The sequence below is a fragment of the Lolium rigidum genome, chromosome 4 (assembly GCF_022539505.1).
Source record: "Lolium rigidum isolate FL_2022 chromosome 4, APGP_CSIRO_Lrig_0.1, whole genome shotgun sequence".
NCBI lineage: Eukaryota > Viridiplantae > Streptophyta > Magnoliopsida > Poales > Poaceae > Lolium > Lolium rigidum.
Window position 1 is genome coordinate 15360790 of NC_061511.1, and position 15065 is coordinate 15375854.

Genomic DNA, 15065 nt, shown 5'->3' on the forward strand with positions numbered 1-15065 from the left:
GGTTTATAATTGCCACGGTTCCCAGAGTTGTTCCGATTACCGTCCTGTCGATCATCTCGTCTGTCGTCGTACCGATCGTCCTGCCGATCAGAATACCCTGCAGCTACCAGGTTGTTGTCGTCATAGCTGCGGTTCTTCCTTCTCTTGTTGTGATCCCTTCGACCACCCGAGTCATGCTTCGGCTGGTCATCGTCTTCGTCATCACTGCGCTGTCGCGGCTTCCGAACGTTGTCCTCGCTATCGGCCCAGCTGTTGGCGATTTCCATTAACTTGGTTATGGTTTTCGGCTTCTTGCGTCCGAGTTCTTCTATGTAGCTTTCACGTCGGATGCCGTCGCTGAAGGCGTCGATTGCTCTGTCGACAGATACGTCTTCTGCAGCGTTCAGGAGTTTGGTGAATCTCCCGATGTATGAGCGCATCGACTCCTTCTGCTTTTGCTAGCAATGCCGCAACTCTTCGATCCCGACGGGCCTTTTGTACGTTGCTTGGAAGTTAGCAACGAAGGCTTCTACTAGGTCATCCCATGATTTGATGGAACCCTTCGGCAGACCTCTTAACCAGGCTCGCGCTGAATCCTTTAGGTAGAGCTGCAGGCACTGCATTGCTGCTATCTGGTTCCCCTTTTGCAGAATCACAGTCTACAGATAGTCATCTATCCAGGACCTGGGCTCCTGCTGCCCATCGTATTTGGCAGCGTCAGTAGGCGTGGGTTTGAATTTTCTGGGAGGCATTGCCTCACAGATTTTGTAACTCAAACAGTCAGCTCCCCTAAGCTCGCCGTCGTTCTCCTGACTCTCATCTGAAGAGTCGCTGTCGTATTCCTCCCGAGCGGCGCGTCGTCGTCTTGCCTTGTCGATCCTGCTCTGGGTGATTTCATCCCGAGCATCTCTCGCATGATGCTTCGAGCCACTAGCTTGCAACGTGGTCTTTTCCTTTCTCGGGACCAGATTGTCTCCCAATATCGCGAGACTTTCTAGGGCACCTCGGTGGGCTTGAGCCATGGAACCTTCAGGGCGCTGATTGATGAGGTATGCAGCGAGGTTGGCGGTCGCTCCCGCGACGGTTTTCGGCCGTGGCATGCCCGCGGTGTCCGTGGTCATAAAGGACTTGGTCAGATTCGATGTTATTTCTCTGGCATCGTCTTCCGAGAGCCTGGACATTCTTGATCGATGTTTGCCTAGACCATGAGTACTTCGAGAGGCACTTCCTTGCGAGCCCCTTCGTCGCTCGCTGGATCGGTCTGCCGCAGACAAGCGTATCTCGAGGGTGGCTTGTTCCTTGGATAGTCGCTCCCGATTTTTCTCCAATATGGAGCGGTAAGCATTGAGAGTGCCAACCGTGGTTCCTGCGGGAAGTGGCATGTTGTCGAGCACGGCTGCCTTGGCTGCTGCCCACTCCTCCTCTGCGATGGTGTGGTCGCTGTTGTTGTTACTGGCGCTGTTCTCAAAACTGGCTCGCCTGCTGGAACGGGGGGTGCGATCTCCGTCTCCCCTGTTAGCGACGTAAACTTGGTGGGGCGCCGCTCCTCGAGTGACGCCTCGAACGATGCTGTCGACGCTGTCCTCTCCCGATGAATACCGAGCATTGCAGATGAACGGTGTGTCGCTCGATCCCAGCCCGTGCCTGGTGTCACAGTTCAAGCAGTAGTACGAGGTTAGTTCCGAAGACGCGGGATTGTCGGATCCAACCGACATGGAAGATGCCGAACGGGGAGTCGAAGGCGTGGGCGAACTCGGCGGGCTTGTCAGGCCAGCCGAAAGGTCGAGTGATGGCGATGCGCTTGGGCTCGTCGATCTGGAGATGGGCGATTCCAGCAGCCGAAGGATTCCTTCCGAGTTGACGTTGTAGTGGACGCTCCCGAAGGTCATCTCCATGTTGCCTTGCAGATCGGAGAAGGTCGAGCGAGACGAGTCGCTATGCGGGGTGAACTCATAGGAGCTGAAACGAATCGAGCTTCCCATGTGAGGCGATGATGGTGTTGATGAAGCTGCTGATGACATGATGGGTTCCGCCGATGTCCGATCTTGTGCCGACAGGGTTCCCACAGACGGCGCCAATTGTCGAGGGTACTCCTCGGCAATGCCCTCCGTTTGGGGCTTAGGGTTGACGGAATCCTGCAAGCTGACACGAGACATCGGTTCACAGACAAGCGGGGAGAGCGATTTACCCAGGTTCGGGACCCTCGATGAGGTAAAACCCTTACGTCCTGCCTGTCTGTTCTTGATTATGATGATAATGGATTACAATGGGGTGCCGAATAGTTCGGCTGAGATCTCGTCGAGAGGCTAAGTGCTGCGGCGACCTAGCTCTAGACTTTTGGTGGCTAAGGCTGCTAAGATTGATTGTGTCCCTCGGCAGCCCCTCTCCTGGCCTTTAAATAGGTGGCCAGGTCTCAAGAGGTCTAACCGAGTACGACTAGGTTTACAACAGTTTTAGATATATTCTTTCCTTGTTCGGCTGCTTCCTTGTCTTGCCCGTCAAGGATTCCTCTGGTGCGCCGTCCAGGTGGTCCATCTCGCCTTCGAGTGTCTTCATGGGCCTCCAGTTAGTCAATACAGGATAGGGCAATGTCGGTTACCCGAAGGGTAATGCCCACGTCACCTGGTATATACAAAACATATTTCAAAATGTTACAAAAGTAGGATTTTTTATGTAGAGGGGCATGTTCTACGTGCGTACGTAAACTTTCATAGAAAACGGACAATTTTTATGCCCTATGTAGAAAAGACAAACTTTACACAGGACACTAAACATGTATGTTTTTCCTGAAATAACTTTGTGAGCATGTAACATGTTAAGATATACAAGAGACATTTTTTTTGTATTTGTTTGATAATTTTTAATATGTATAAAATGCATTCAAAAAAGGGTGCATATGCACCTAGGTGTAGAAACACCCTGTTCCTTCTCTTGGAGCTTCACACCAAGTTCACAAAGAAGAGTTTTAATCCATATTAATTAACTCAGTACCATTGGCTAAAACTTTGTATTCAGTCTAAGTGCACATTGGCTAAAGCTTTGTATTCAGTCTTGGTGCTAGAGCGGGACACAATGGCTTGTTTCCTGGCACTCCAGGAGACCAAATTTGGACTAATAAAAACAATGAAGCCCCATGTGGAAGTATGCATGTGGAAGTATGTCCTCAAGATATACTGCCCAATCGATATTTGAAAAAGCACTAAAAAGTGTGGATGAATATTCTCTAAATGTTATACCAAGTTGGGAAGTATTATTGACATATCGAAGAATGCATTTAGCAACTGTCCTAGCAGTTATAGGAGCATAAAAATATTGACATATCTTATTAACAGAAAATGGCAAGTCCGAGCAAGTAAAGCGACTGAAGAGCACCAACGATGCTTATGTACTGTGAATTGTCATCAGGACCAAGAAGGTGCAACAAGTCAGACAGGGACAAATGCAGATTTGCACTCAAGTATACCAACTTTGGCACGTAGATAATTAGCATATTTTTCTTGTGTGAGGGGCAAGTCATCATGTGTCCTTTTGAGGTCAACATCGAGGAAGAAGTGAAGTTCTCCCAAATATTTTATAGCAAAGTGGTCATTGAGATATTTAAGTAAGATTGAAATAGCATGATCTAAAGAACTTGTCACAATAATATCATCAACATAAATCAAGACAAAAATAGTGACACCAGACTTATCATAAAGGAACATAGAAGTGTCAGCTTTGGATGGTAGAAACCCAAACTCATGCAATTTGGCACTCAGACGAGAATACCATGCTTGAGGAGCCTGCTTTAGTCAATAAAGAGGTTTATCAAGCCTGCGAATGTGATGAGGAGCATCAAGATGTTCAAATCCATGGGTTGTTTTATATAGATATCCTCTTCCATAACACCATGTAAGCATCTGGTTGTCGTGGAATCCAGCCACGAGAAACATAAATAGAGAGAACATTTTTCAAAGTGGCTATTTTGGCAACGAGACTAAAAGTATCTTCATAGTCGATACCATGCCTTTGCATCAAACCTTTCGCAACTAACTGTGCTTTGTAACGACCAGTAGTACCATCAGCACGTCATTTGATGTGATAAACCCACTTACAATCAATGATGTTTTTTGCTTTTACCAGAAGGAACCATTGTCCTGGTCGTGTTTGACATAAGAGCATCATATTCATCTTGCATGGCAGCACGCCATCGTTGAGTGCAGCGGGAAAATTACGCGGTTCTCCTATTGAAGAAAGCATACCATATCTGAAAGTACCATCAATGTATTTCTTAGGGTGGTTGATACCTTTCCAAAGACGGATAGGAGGCCCAGGCCGAGGTGGCGGTGGCCCAACAGAAGGTGCACCAGACTCAACCACGACTGATTCGGCTGATGCTAAGGGAGAGGAAAGAGCAGACGATGTATCAGGCGCATATGTAGAGGATATTTTGAGGCGCCATCATTGTCGGTGTTGTTGTCGGTGTTGTTGCCGGAGAGGGCTTTGACGCCTGGCAGCAACAGAGTGGATCCAGGCGGGGCGAGGCCAGGTGCAGGCGCATGTGGTCGCGCCGCGTGTAAACGAGGATGCGGGCGTGCACGGCAGTGGCTCGTCCACCAAGATGAGGTGGGGACGGGAGAATCCACCCCATGACCAGTGTCCTCTGGCTCAGTTCTAGTCGAGGAATGTTCCCCAAAATCTACTTCGGTGTTTGTGCCAATTTTGCCATTTTGTGTACTATTTTTCAGCAGAAGATTGTGGAGGATCGAGAGCACCATTTTGAGCAGGGTTTTCGCCTACAACTTTGCCTTCCTGTAGAGCATTAGTAGGAGGAATAGTACTAGGCACAATATCATGCATATGGTCATCGTTTTGTGCAGCCCCAATAGAAGAAGAAGTGGATGGTTTAAGTAATAATATTTCTTCACGAAGCCTAGAGACATCATTAGGATGTAAGGCATCTCCAACATGACATTTCATTTAGGACAAGAAATGGGTTCGTTCTGGTCCGTATCCGGTGGCCTACGGACACGAGATAGGCCTCAGTCCATTTGCGGCAGCGAGCGGCCCCAACAGCTAAAGCCCGCAAAAAAGTGGGCCAAACAAAATAAAAACTTAATTTACATTAATTAGGGGCCCCAAAAGGCGCGTGTTTACAAGTAAAAGAAATAAAAATATGCAGATAATGCCACCGGGAGCTTCTGCTCCTCATCGACAGAGGTTTCTAGTCCTCCTTGCCAAGGTCGATGAAGATATGTGGCGGCGGCCACACATTGGCCGATGGAGGAGGAGGGGGCAAGCCGCTCGGCCGTCGGCGGTGGCGGCGCTCGTGCGGCCTCCTGCGCCGCGAGCGTTGGATGGCCTCCTCGAGGCCAATTCGATTGGCGTGCTTCTCCACCTTGGGGACTGATGACCCACAAGTACAGGGGATCGCAACAGTCTTCGAGGGAAGTAAAACCCAAATTTATTGTTTCGACACAAGGTGATCCAAAGAATATTTATAAACTTTAACAAATAAGTTGTCAATTCGCTTGCATCTGGAAATAGACTTGCTCGCAAAAGTTTATCAGTGCAACAGTTGTATAGCAGTGGTAGTAGTGAAGTAGGAGCAGTAATGACATAAAAACAACAGTAGCGATGATTGCAGTAGACAACATGATTAAAATATTGTAGGCACAGGGATGGATGAACGGGCGTTGCATGAATGAGAGAGTCCATATAATAGCAAGACATATGCATTTGTAATATCCTAGTATTCGAGACGATTGCGGGGTAGTTTTTAGAAAGGGATGTGCATTGCATCATAAATTTGGGGAAATTTCGCGCTTATTTACAAACTACATCTCAAATGGGGGACAAGTTTCTCTCTCGACACCAGACATGATTAGGGTTTTGAGAGTGCGATAAACTTGGACCTATCCTATATTAACTTAGGGTTTCGAGAAGAGAGGGGAATATTTCATATTTCAATTTAAGTTGCATGATTGAATTCAAACAAGTTAGGTTTGAATTTCAAATTCAAACTTCAACTTGATATATCATAATTCAAATATGTATTAATTCAATAAACAATTATAGAAATTGGAAAATTATGAATATAAGAGAATAGAAACATATATGAAAAGCTCTTTAGAGAAACTTGAGCTTTATTGATATTCACACACAGATACATTGTCAATTACAATATTCATATGAATTATAAATATTACAACACATTTCAGAAATTGAATAAATGAAATAAGAAAAAGGAAAAATTATAAGGAATTGAAATATTCTAAACTACACAAGATAATCTTCAAGAACTTCTTGATCAACATGATCTTGAGATCCTCTTGATCATCCATTTGATCCCTGCACACACACATAACAAACAAGCCATTAGGCCAAGTGGCAAGGCCACTTGGCAGGTTAGAGAAAGAAAGTGAAATTGATGGATAATACCAAGGCTCAGCCGAGCTGATCCATCAGCAGCCCAAGTTTCAACCATGGAACACACATGCAGCTCACAAGGATACATGCATGCCCAGCAACACACAGGTCAGGGGAGAGTCACCAAAATGGTGCCAGGCATTGCTGTCGACCATGAGAGCAAGAAGAGGGCCATATATAAACTTTTTCAAGCCAAAACCCTAGCTGCTCATCGACATCAGTTCCAAAGGGTAAGCACACTAGAACAGGAAGAACAGCAAACCACCAGAAACAGTTTCACCAAGAACTGTTGACTGTTGAGCAAGCACAAGATGAAGTAGATCATCACAAGCTAGCCAGGAGGAGCAGAACGAGCTTAAGCACACATCCAGAAGCAAAACCTCTACACGAACAACCTTTCTAGGAGCTGGAGTGAGGTATAACCAAGAAATTCATGAGCAAGCAACTGTTTTGCTCATAATTAAGCATATGCATCACACACAAGCCAAAGGGTAGGAATACCCTATGTATATCATCATCTGGTGATGAGCCACTAGCTACTGGCAAAAGTGACTATAGATGCAAGTTTCAATTAAGGGCACGCTGATGTCCGGTGCACCAAATCCGTGTCCGCCAACAAGCACCTATAGTCATGGTCAATTTTGCATTTCTTGGCCGTCACTTTTTCACGGCAATCTTGGCGGTCACTCTTTTTGTTTGAACTCTACTTATTACCTGTTGAATTGTTTTGTTTTTTCAACTATGTTAGATCTAGATGACACGCTTCATTTTCATTTTTGAGTTTTAGCTTCACACAAAGGGTACATCCAACAGATCTAGCCGTCTCTGCTTCTCCCTCCTGCTCTAGGGTTCTGCATCCAACGATCGTGCTCTCTCCCCCCCCACCATGGCCACTCCTCCTCCACCTCCCGCCGCCGCCGCCGTGACGCTCGGCGGCAAGGGCGTCGTGCTCACCCCCGCCGCCGTCTACGCTCTCTCCCTCGGCCTCGCCGACCCCGTCATCGACCCCTCCGCGCTCCAGAGGCTCTCCAACCGCGCCGCCTCTCCGCAGGAGACCCCCAAATCACTCCAAGAATTGGCTTTGGCGCCGCACGAATCCCGCGCGGCCGCGGCGGTGCTTCTCAACAAGCTCCTCCTCACGGCGGCCGACTCCGCCTCCGCGCTCGTCACCGCCGCGACGGCCACCACCCTCGCCGGCTCGCTCGACCTCGCCGCCGCGCCGCCTCCCGCCAGCCGGGACGAGGCCTCCATCGCCGCGGCGTCCGCGCCGGTGGCCGTCGCCCTCGCGGCCCTGATCGACTGCTGCGCCGCCCCACTTGTCTCCATCGCGGACGCCGTCGCTGCGCTCTCATGCGAGGCCGCTCGCGGGGACCTTGTGGCGTTCGACGTGCCCGCCTCCGGCGACGGCCTCTCCGTCAAGGATGAGGCCGACGTGGCCGCTGATGTCAAGACGCTTTTGCTCGGGTCCAAACTGGTCAGCACCGGTGGAGGCGGCGCCTCCGGGGCATTCTTCACCAAGGTGCCCGCCGTGAATGGGGCCTTCCGTGAAGCCGTGCGCGCCCTGCACAAGAGGGTGCGGGTCGAGCTCAACGCTCCGGTGAAGCTGGGAAAGAGGGATGCTGGGGAGACCGGTGAGGGGAAGGAGGAGGCTTTGATGGTTGTGGTGGCACAACTCACGAGGTCGGTGCACGCAATGTGCAAGCTCAGCGTCGCTCGGGCAAGGTTCTGTGCAGGCAGCATTGCGGACGCCGAGCTCAGGGAGAAGCTTGCTGGTGGCACTAATGTTGATGACTTGACGGGGATGTTTGCTAAGGTTGCGATTGACTCGGACGCCGTGTCTTTCTTGCGGAGGGCGTACAGCTACTTGCTCAAGTTTAGGGACTTCCTTGCGTGGGAGGCAGCTGTGGCCATGGTAGTGATTGAAATGGATAGTTCAATTGAGAAGCCACAGGCTACTGGGGAGAATGAAGCTGGCAGTTCGACGGAGAATAAACAAGCTGGTGGGAAAAAAGAAAAGGGTGACAGGAAAAGCAAGAAGAAAATGTTGGGGAAGGGTACTTCTGCTGTACTGATGCTGCTTAGGGATCATGCTACAGATGGAAAGGCTGTTCCTTGTGTGAATTCTGCATTGGTTGCAGATTGGGGAATTGAGTTGTCTCTGTTCTTTGATCCTAAGTGCCCCAAATTGGAGCTCCTTGTGAAGAAAGTAAAGGAGATTGTAGAGAGCAATGAAGTGGGGAGATTGCCTAAAATTCCCAAGGTAATTGAAGTTTGTCTGCATACTTGGATGTTTCATTTATTTTGTCTTTCTAGTTTCTGCTCCAATTGCTTCTGTTTAATTGATTTCAGAAGCAACCTAATCGCCAAATCAATTGTGTGCCTTGCTTCTGTCTAAATGTTTATCCTTCATTTCTGCTAGGGAACACGTGACTTTGGGAGAGAGCAAATGGCCATAAGGGAGCGTGCTTTTGCAATAATAACTGGTGTATTTAAGATGCACGGTGGTGTTGCACTTGATACACCTGTGTTTGAGTTGAGAGAAACCCTTATGGGCAAATATGGCGAAGACTCAAAATTGATATATGACCTTGCTGATCAGGTATAGTTTTAATCTCCTTTTGTACCTAATGTTAGCAGGAGTGTTTGGTTTTGTAGAAAATCCATAATTTTGTTCGGTTTGTCATGTGCCTGTTCTTTATATAAATTATTATTAATCAAGCAAGATTAAGTGTATAGTTGTTAGAATTTGTGGCATTCCACAGCTCGGTCATTCATTACTTTGCTGCAGTATAATCCTTAGGTTACACTTTCTTAGTAATGAATTGGATGAAGACTTACCTACAAATAACCTTGCAGGGTGGTGAGCTTTGTTCTTTGCGGTATGATCTGACTGTTCCATTTGCCCGTTATGTTGCCATGAATAACTTAAGTGCAATCAAGAGATACCAGATAGCAAAAGTATACAGGAGGGATAACCCATCAAAGGGAAGATATCGAGAATTCTACCAATGCGACTTTGACATTGCTGGAGTATATGAGCCAATGGAACCAGATTTCGAGGTTATCAAAGTATTGACTGAATTGCTGGATAAGCTGGATATTGGTGTGTATGAAGTAAAATTAAATCACAGAAAGTTGCTTGATGGAATGTTGGAGATCTGTGGCGTGCCTGCTGAGAAGTTCAGAACAGTTTGCTCAAGTATTGATAAGCTAGACAAACTTACCTTTGAAGAGGTGAAAAAGGAACTGGTATGAATCAGAACTCAGTTTTTGCTTTTGTATGTTTATGTTATTTTGATGTGGATTTATTTGTCATGGTACTAACTGTTCATTATGCTGACTTAGGTGGAAGAGAAAGGGGTATCGGATGAAACTGCTGAAAATATTGGCAGTTTAGTGAAGACAAAAGGACCGCCACTAGAAGTTTTGCTGGAATTGAGAAAGGAGGGTAGCAAGTTCATGCAGAACGAGGGGTCTGTTGCTGCATTAAATGAGCTGGAGATATTATTCAAAGCTCTAGAAAAAGCAAATGCGATTGACAGGATAAGTTTTGACTTAAGCCTTGCTAGAGGCCTTGATTACTATACTGGTGTGATATATGAAGCTGTGTTCAAGGGCACTACACAGGTATGAAACTTTCATTTGTATCTGTGCTTCACTTTACCTGTGTCTTCAATTAGTCATTTTTTGCAATCAGATTACTGTATAGTGGCCATTGCTTTGTGTTTCGAGTGTTTTCAGTTAATCGAGTTATTCATTGTATGATCCACTGGATTATCACAATGTACCATCGTATTTATCATCTCAAGGCACATTCTATGTTGCCGTTATCTCGTGTACATTTAGTTTAGTTTAGTGTACATTGATTTATATCTGAAAGTTTTCATTGTGTTTGAACTTCGTTTTATATTTCCAATACTTTCAATTAATCACAGTTTCAAGATTCATTGCTTGGTCCACTGGAGTAAGTTTTATTTGGCTTAGTGGACATTGATTTATATCTGAATTTTGTCATTGTGTTTATCATTTGAAAGCATGTCAATAGCTCTTGTAACTAAGCAACAAAGAACGTTTTACTGGTTCCTGTACTAACACTATTTAGCAATAGGTTGGATCTATTGCGGCTGGTGGCAGGTACGACAAACTTGTCGGTATGTTCAGCAACAAGCAAGTCCCTGCTGTTGGAGTCAGCCTTGGAATAGAAAGGGTCTTTGCAATCATGGAGCAACAGGAGAAAGATAAAAATGAGGTATTTCTCAAACCCCTTGTCATTACATTGCTATTGCAGCACCCAGCAGAACTGATATTGGCTCTTGGATTGCAGGTGATCAGGGCTACCGAGACAGAGGTTTTGGTGTCAATTCTAGGAAAGGACCTTGTATTGGCTGCTGAGCTTGTGAACGAATTGTGGAGTGCTGGGATAAAGGCAGAGTTCAAGCTCACCACCAGGGTGCAGAACCACATAAAGTATGCGACACAAACAGGCATTCCGTGGATGGTGCTGGTCGGTGAGTCTGAAATGAAGGCGGGAAAGGTGAAATTGAAGGACATTAGAGCTAACCAGGAAGAGGAAGTTCTAAGGAAGGATTTTGTTCAGGTGCTGAAGCAGAGATTGTCTAACCCTTAGAGATGAAATCTTAGAAGATGTAGAACGTGTTTGTACTGGGAGATACACTGATCTAAAATTTCTGCATCTCCATTTTGCCAATGCATATTGGGTGATACATTGATCTAAATTTTTGTGCATCTCTATTTTGCCAATGTGTACTGGGCGATTCATTTATAAGTTTTGTGCATCTCCATTTTGCCAATGTTGAGAACCGTAGTCTGGAGATGTACTACAAAAGGAAGTGCAACCCTTCAATTTATAATGATTGGATTGTTTGAATTGCCTTGTTTTTTCTCCAGAAGAACGTAAAGTGCTTGCTTTGTGGAATGAAATCTCTGAATTCCGTTGCAGTTTTGTCACACATTTTAGAGACTTGCGGTAAAATCACATTGGTACTGCATTTATTTATCAAACAAGACACTAGCTACCGACTAGTGAGTATTGTCTGTTGTTGAAATAACATGAGACAGAACGAAACAGAGAACATATTTGTCTAGGTCACTCGGTTACAACATCCTCACTTCACAGAACACATGGGTTGCCCGGATATGAAAATCTATGAGACTATTCCCCTCTTGGCGCCGTCCACTGTGTTCTTCAGCAGCATCGCCACGGTCATTGGCCCAACGCCTCCTGGAACTGGAGTCAGGTGACCTGCGACCTTGCTTGCCTCCGTGAAATCCACATCACCGACAAGCCTGTATCCAGACTTCCTTGTTGGGTCGTCAATGGAATTTGTCCCGACATCAATGACCGCAGCACCAGGTTTGATCCAGTCTCCCTTGATCTAAAAAACAAAAACAGAAAACACCACGACTAGATTTAGGGCAATGAACTGCAGGACAAACCAGTACTGTAAAGTGAATTTGTTCCAGCAGAACGTACCATCATAGCCTGCCCAGCTGCTGCGATGATGATGTCTGCTTGCCGCACAATTACTTCAGGATTAGGGGTCCGTGAATGTACGATTGACACGGTTGCATCTGCTTTCAGAAGAAGAAGGGATACTGGTAAACCCACAATGTTGCTACGCCCTACCACAACTGCATTTTTTCCTTTAACAGTAACTCCACTTCGTGATAGGAGCTCCATGCATCCCTTCAAAAGTGAAAACAAGATACAAAGGCCAAGATGTTACAAACGAAACAGGCACTCAAACCAGTGTTTAGAAATGATGTGATTAAGTGTTGCAGTACCTTTGGCGTGCAAGGTAGGAACAGAGGATCTCTACCTTTCATTGCAAGCTTACCAATGTTCAGAGGATGAAAACCATCAACATCTTTCTCAATGGAGATCTCGTTTAATATATTTTCTTCATTGATATGCTTGGGCAATGGAAGCTGAACAAGAATGCCTGGTGTAAAAGCAAATACTCAATACAGCCAATAGACAAGCTTTGCTACATAGTATAGAAGAAGAATTTCAAGATACATGAGACTGTCATAGTATCTACTACCTAGAGCTAGTAAAGCAACATTCCAGCAATAAATGCATCATATATAAAAGTAATAAAGTTAAGAAACTGGTAACATTTCAGAAAGAGTTGGTCGACCAAAGCTCCAATTACTGCCCTATAGCTTCACATTTTCCCTTTTAAGGAAATTGATGATATAACCAGAAACTTGAGATGTGATTGAACTTAAGTAACGAACTGCTATGTTCAGATATCATGAGAACAAAACTAACTATTCCCTCCGTCCCATAATATAAGATGTTATTACAACTGGGTTGTAATAACATCTTATATTATGGGACGGAGGGAGTAGAAACTAACATGAATGCATGATTTACCAGCATGTGTCCAACAGAAAATCCATGGCAGCAGCAAAGATATAATTCCCCTGAATAATAGTCATTGTGATGATGTGAACTAGGACAAGCCATTCATTTTAGGTGTAACTTGAAATTACAAAGCTCATGCCTAATCTAACGAAGCAAACCACTTAAAAATTGCGTTCCCAATCTAACAAATCCCTCAGAAACTGCGGAACAAAACACGCATGATGGAGTACTAATGCCATTCTGCACTAACTTTTTTGGATCCAACGTGCCTGGAACCACTCAAGAACTTGCTAAGATGGTCATCGCACAAAACATTGTCCCAATGCCAATCATTGAACTCAAAACGAATAAATACGACCATGCTTCTCTGTTCTTTCAGGTAAGGTTGCGCAAAAACGGTGTCACAGTTTCAGCTTAGTTCAAATTTTTGTACTATCAACTGGTAATGAGATTTAGGTTTGAGAAAGAAAATGAACTAGCTGTCACTAGCCGGTTTCAATGGTTTGCCACGATGTGAGTTTTGCACACACCCTACTTTCAGGTTAACTCCATTAGGGAGATAAAATAAGAAGGGAAGCATTCCCCTGAATAATAAACATTGTGGTGATGTGAACTATGGCACACACGTAACTTGAAAAAGCTAAACTCCATGCCTAAAGTGACCACCTAAAAATTACATTCCCAACTAGCAAATCCTGTAGAAATCGGGGAACACAAACACACATGATGGTGGTGACTACCGATGCCATCCTTGACCAAATTTTGGGGTCCAATACGCCTGGAACAACTCAAGAACTCCCAAAGAGGCACCGCACAAAAAATCACCCATTCCAAGCTTTTAACTGGAAACGAATAAACAGTGCCAGAATTCTCTCTTCTTTCAGGCTAGCTCCAGTGAGTAGCAAATGTAGGCGACAGGACCATTCCGAGAAAAAACTTCTAAGGGAGGGGATCCTAACACACAGTAACAGTAACTAAGTGACGGCTCAAGTGTCAAACAACCTAATTAAAGCATATCTGCATTCATCTCGATAAACCAAGTAGGGACGAATGCTTCTAGGGCAGAAGCAGAGTGACACACGACTAAATTACAGTGCCAAACAAACATATGCTCTCATGTACTAAGAAAGAAAAATGGAGCTATTCAGTTCGACGCGAAGGCGATACCGTGCACGGAGGGGTCGGCGTTGAGGCGGTGGACCTCGGCGACGAGCGCGGCCTCGGAGATGTCCTCGGGGAGGTCGACGTCGACGGAGCGGATGCCGGCCTCGGCGCAGGCCTTGCGCTTCATGAGCACGTACGTCTGCGAGTCCTTCCTGCTCCCCACGATGACCACCGCCAGCCCGGGCACCTGCGACAGGAGAAGAAGGAGTAGGAACCAAATCAGCGTCGTCAGGGTCGCGACCCCAATCCGAAGCTCGGTGGTTGGTTGGTTGGTCCGGTGGAAGGTGCTGGCCGGGGGGAAGGGGCTCACGATGTTGTGCGCGGAGGAGAGCTCGGCGACCTCTGCCGCGATTTCGCGCCGGATTTCGGCGGCGATGGCCTTGCCGTCGATGATCTGCGCCATTGGGGTCGCACCAGATATTCTCTCCCTCGCTCCAGTTGCAGAGACGACGACGGCGCTTCGAGTGGGAGCAGATCGAGTGACGAGTGGGGTGTGCTGTGGCCTGTGGGTTGGATGAACCGGGCCTGTGGGCTTGCTGCATACGTGGGCCTGCTGGGCCTTCAGCATAAAGCATTTTTCAGTGTGTTCTCTCCCAGTGGCGGCTGGGAAAACCTATTTGACGCTCAATGCCCGCTCACGCATATAAAAAAAACGCAATTTCTAACTCTCGGTTGACCTTGTTCTGTCCTTACGGCGAGGTCAGCCTTACGGGCCGCAGGATCGCGATCCGACGACTCACGGAGAGCGGTGCGTCTTGTTCGCTTGGCCCCAGCGCACAGGTTGTAACCAGCCAACCAGGAGAGTACCCGTAGCACAATACTGTCTCGTCGGAGAGATACTTTTTCCCCATTTCGCCTCCTCTTCCGATTGCTTCGATTTGCTCCGCCGATTCGCATACCCAGTGGAGATTGAACGGTGCTGGTCGTCGGCGTCGGTTACATCCTTGACGCGCCGGCTGAATCTTCGCGGTGGCGGTTTCCCCACGGTGGTTGTTGCTTCACATCGGCGGCGGCTTCTTCTTCCATGTGGCACCGGCTACATAGTCGCGACGTCGACTACATCACTGTGGTGTTGTCTTCTTCCACGTGGCATCGGCTGCTCCCTAGCGCCGACGACTTCTTCCAC

At 46.7% G+C, this 15065-nt stretch overlaps 2 protein-coding genes across 2 annotated transcripts; one reads left to right on the top strand and one right to left on the bottom strand.

Annotated features, from left to right (window-relative positions):
- Window positions 1–7270: 7270 nt before the first annotated feature.
- LOC124706793 (histidine--tRNA ligase, cytoplasmic-like) lies at window positions 7271–11180 on the top strand. The gene is made up of 6 exons (XM_047238466.1): window positions 7271–8644; window positions 8804–8983; window positions 9241–9633; window positions 9730–10011; window positions 10493–10633; window positions 10709–11180. The coding sequence occupies exons 1-6, from the start codon at window positions 7271–7273 to the stop codon at window positions 11009–11011; spliced, it is 2673 nt and encodes an 890-aa protein (XP_047094422.1). The 3' UTR covers window positions 11012–11180.
- Window positions 11181–11366: 186 nt separating this feature from the next.
- Window positions 11367–14383, bottom strand: LOC124706795 (bifunctional protein FolD 2-like). The gene is made up of 5 exons (XM_047238467.1): window positions 14250–14383; window positions 13943–14126; window positions 12190–12347; window positions 11879–12091; window positions 11367–11780 (listed from the first exon to the last, which is right to left on the bottom strand). Exons 1-5 carry the CDS (start codon window positions 14340–14342, stop codon window positions 11550–11552), a joined length of 879 nt encoding a protein of 292 aa, XP_047094423.1. The 5' UTR covers window positions 14343–14383; the 3' UTR covers window positions 11367–11549.
- Between the last annotated feature and the right edge of the window lie 682 nt (window positions 14384–15065).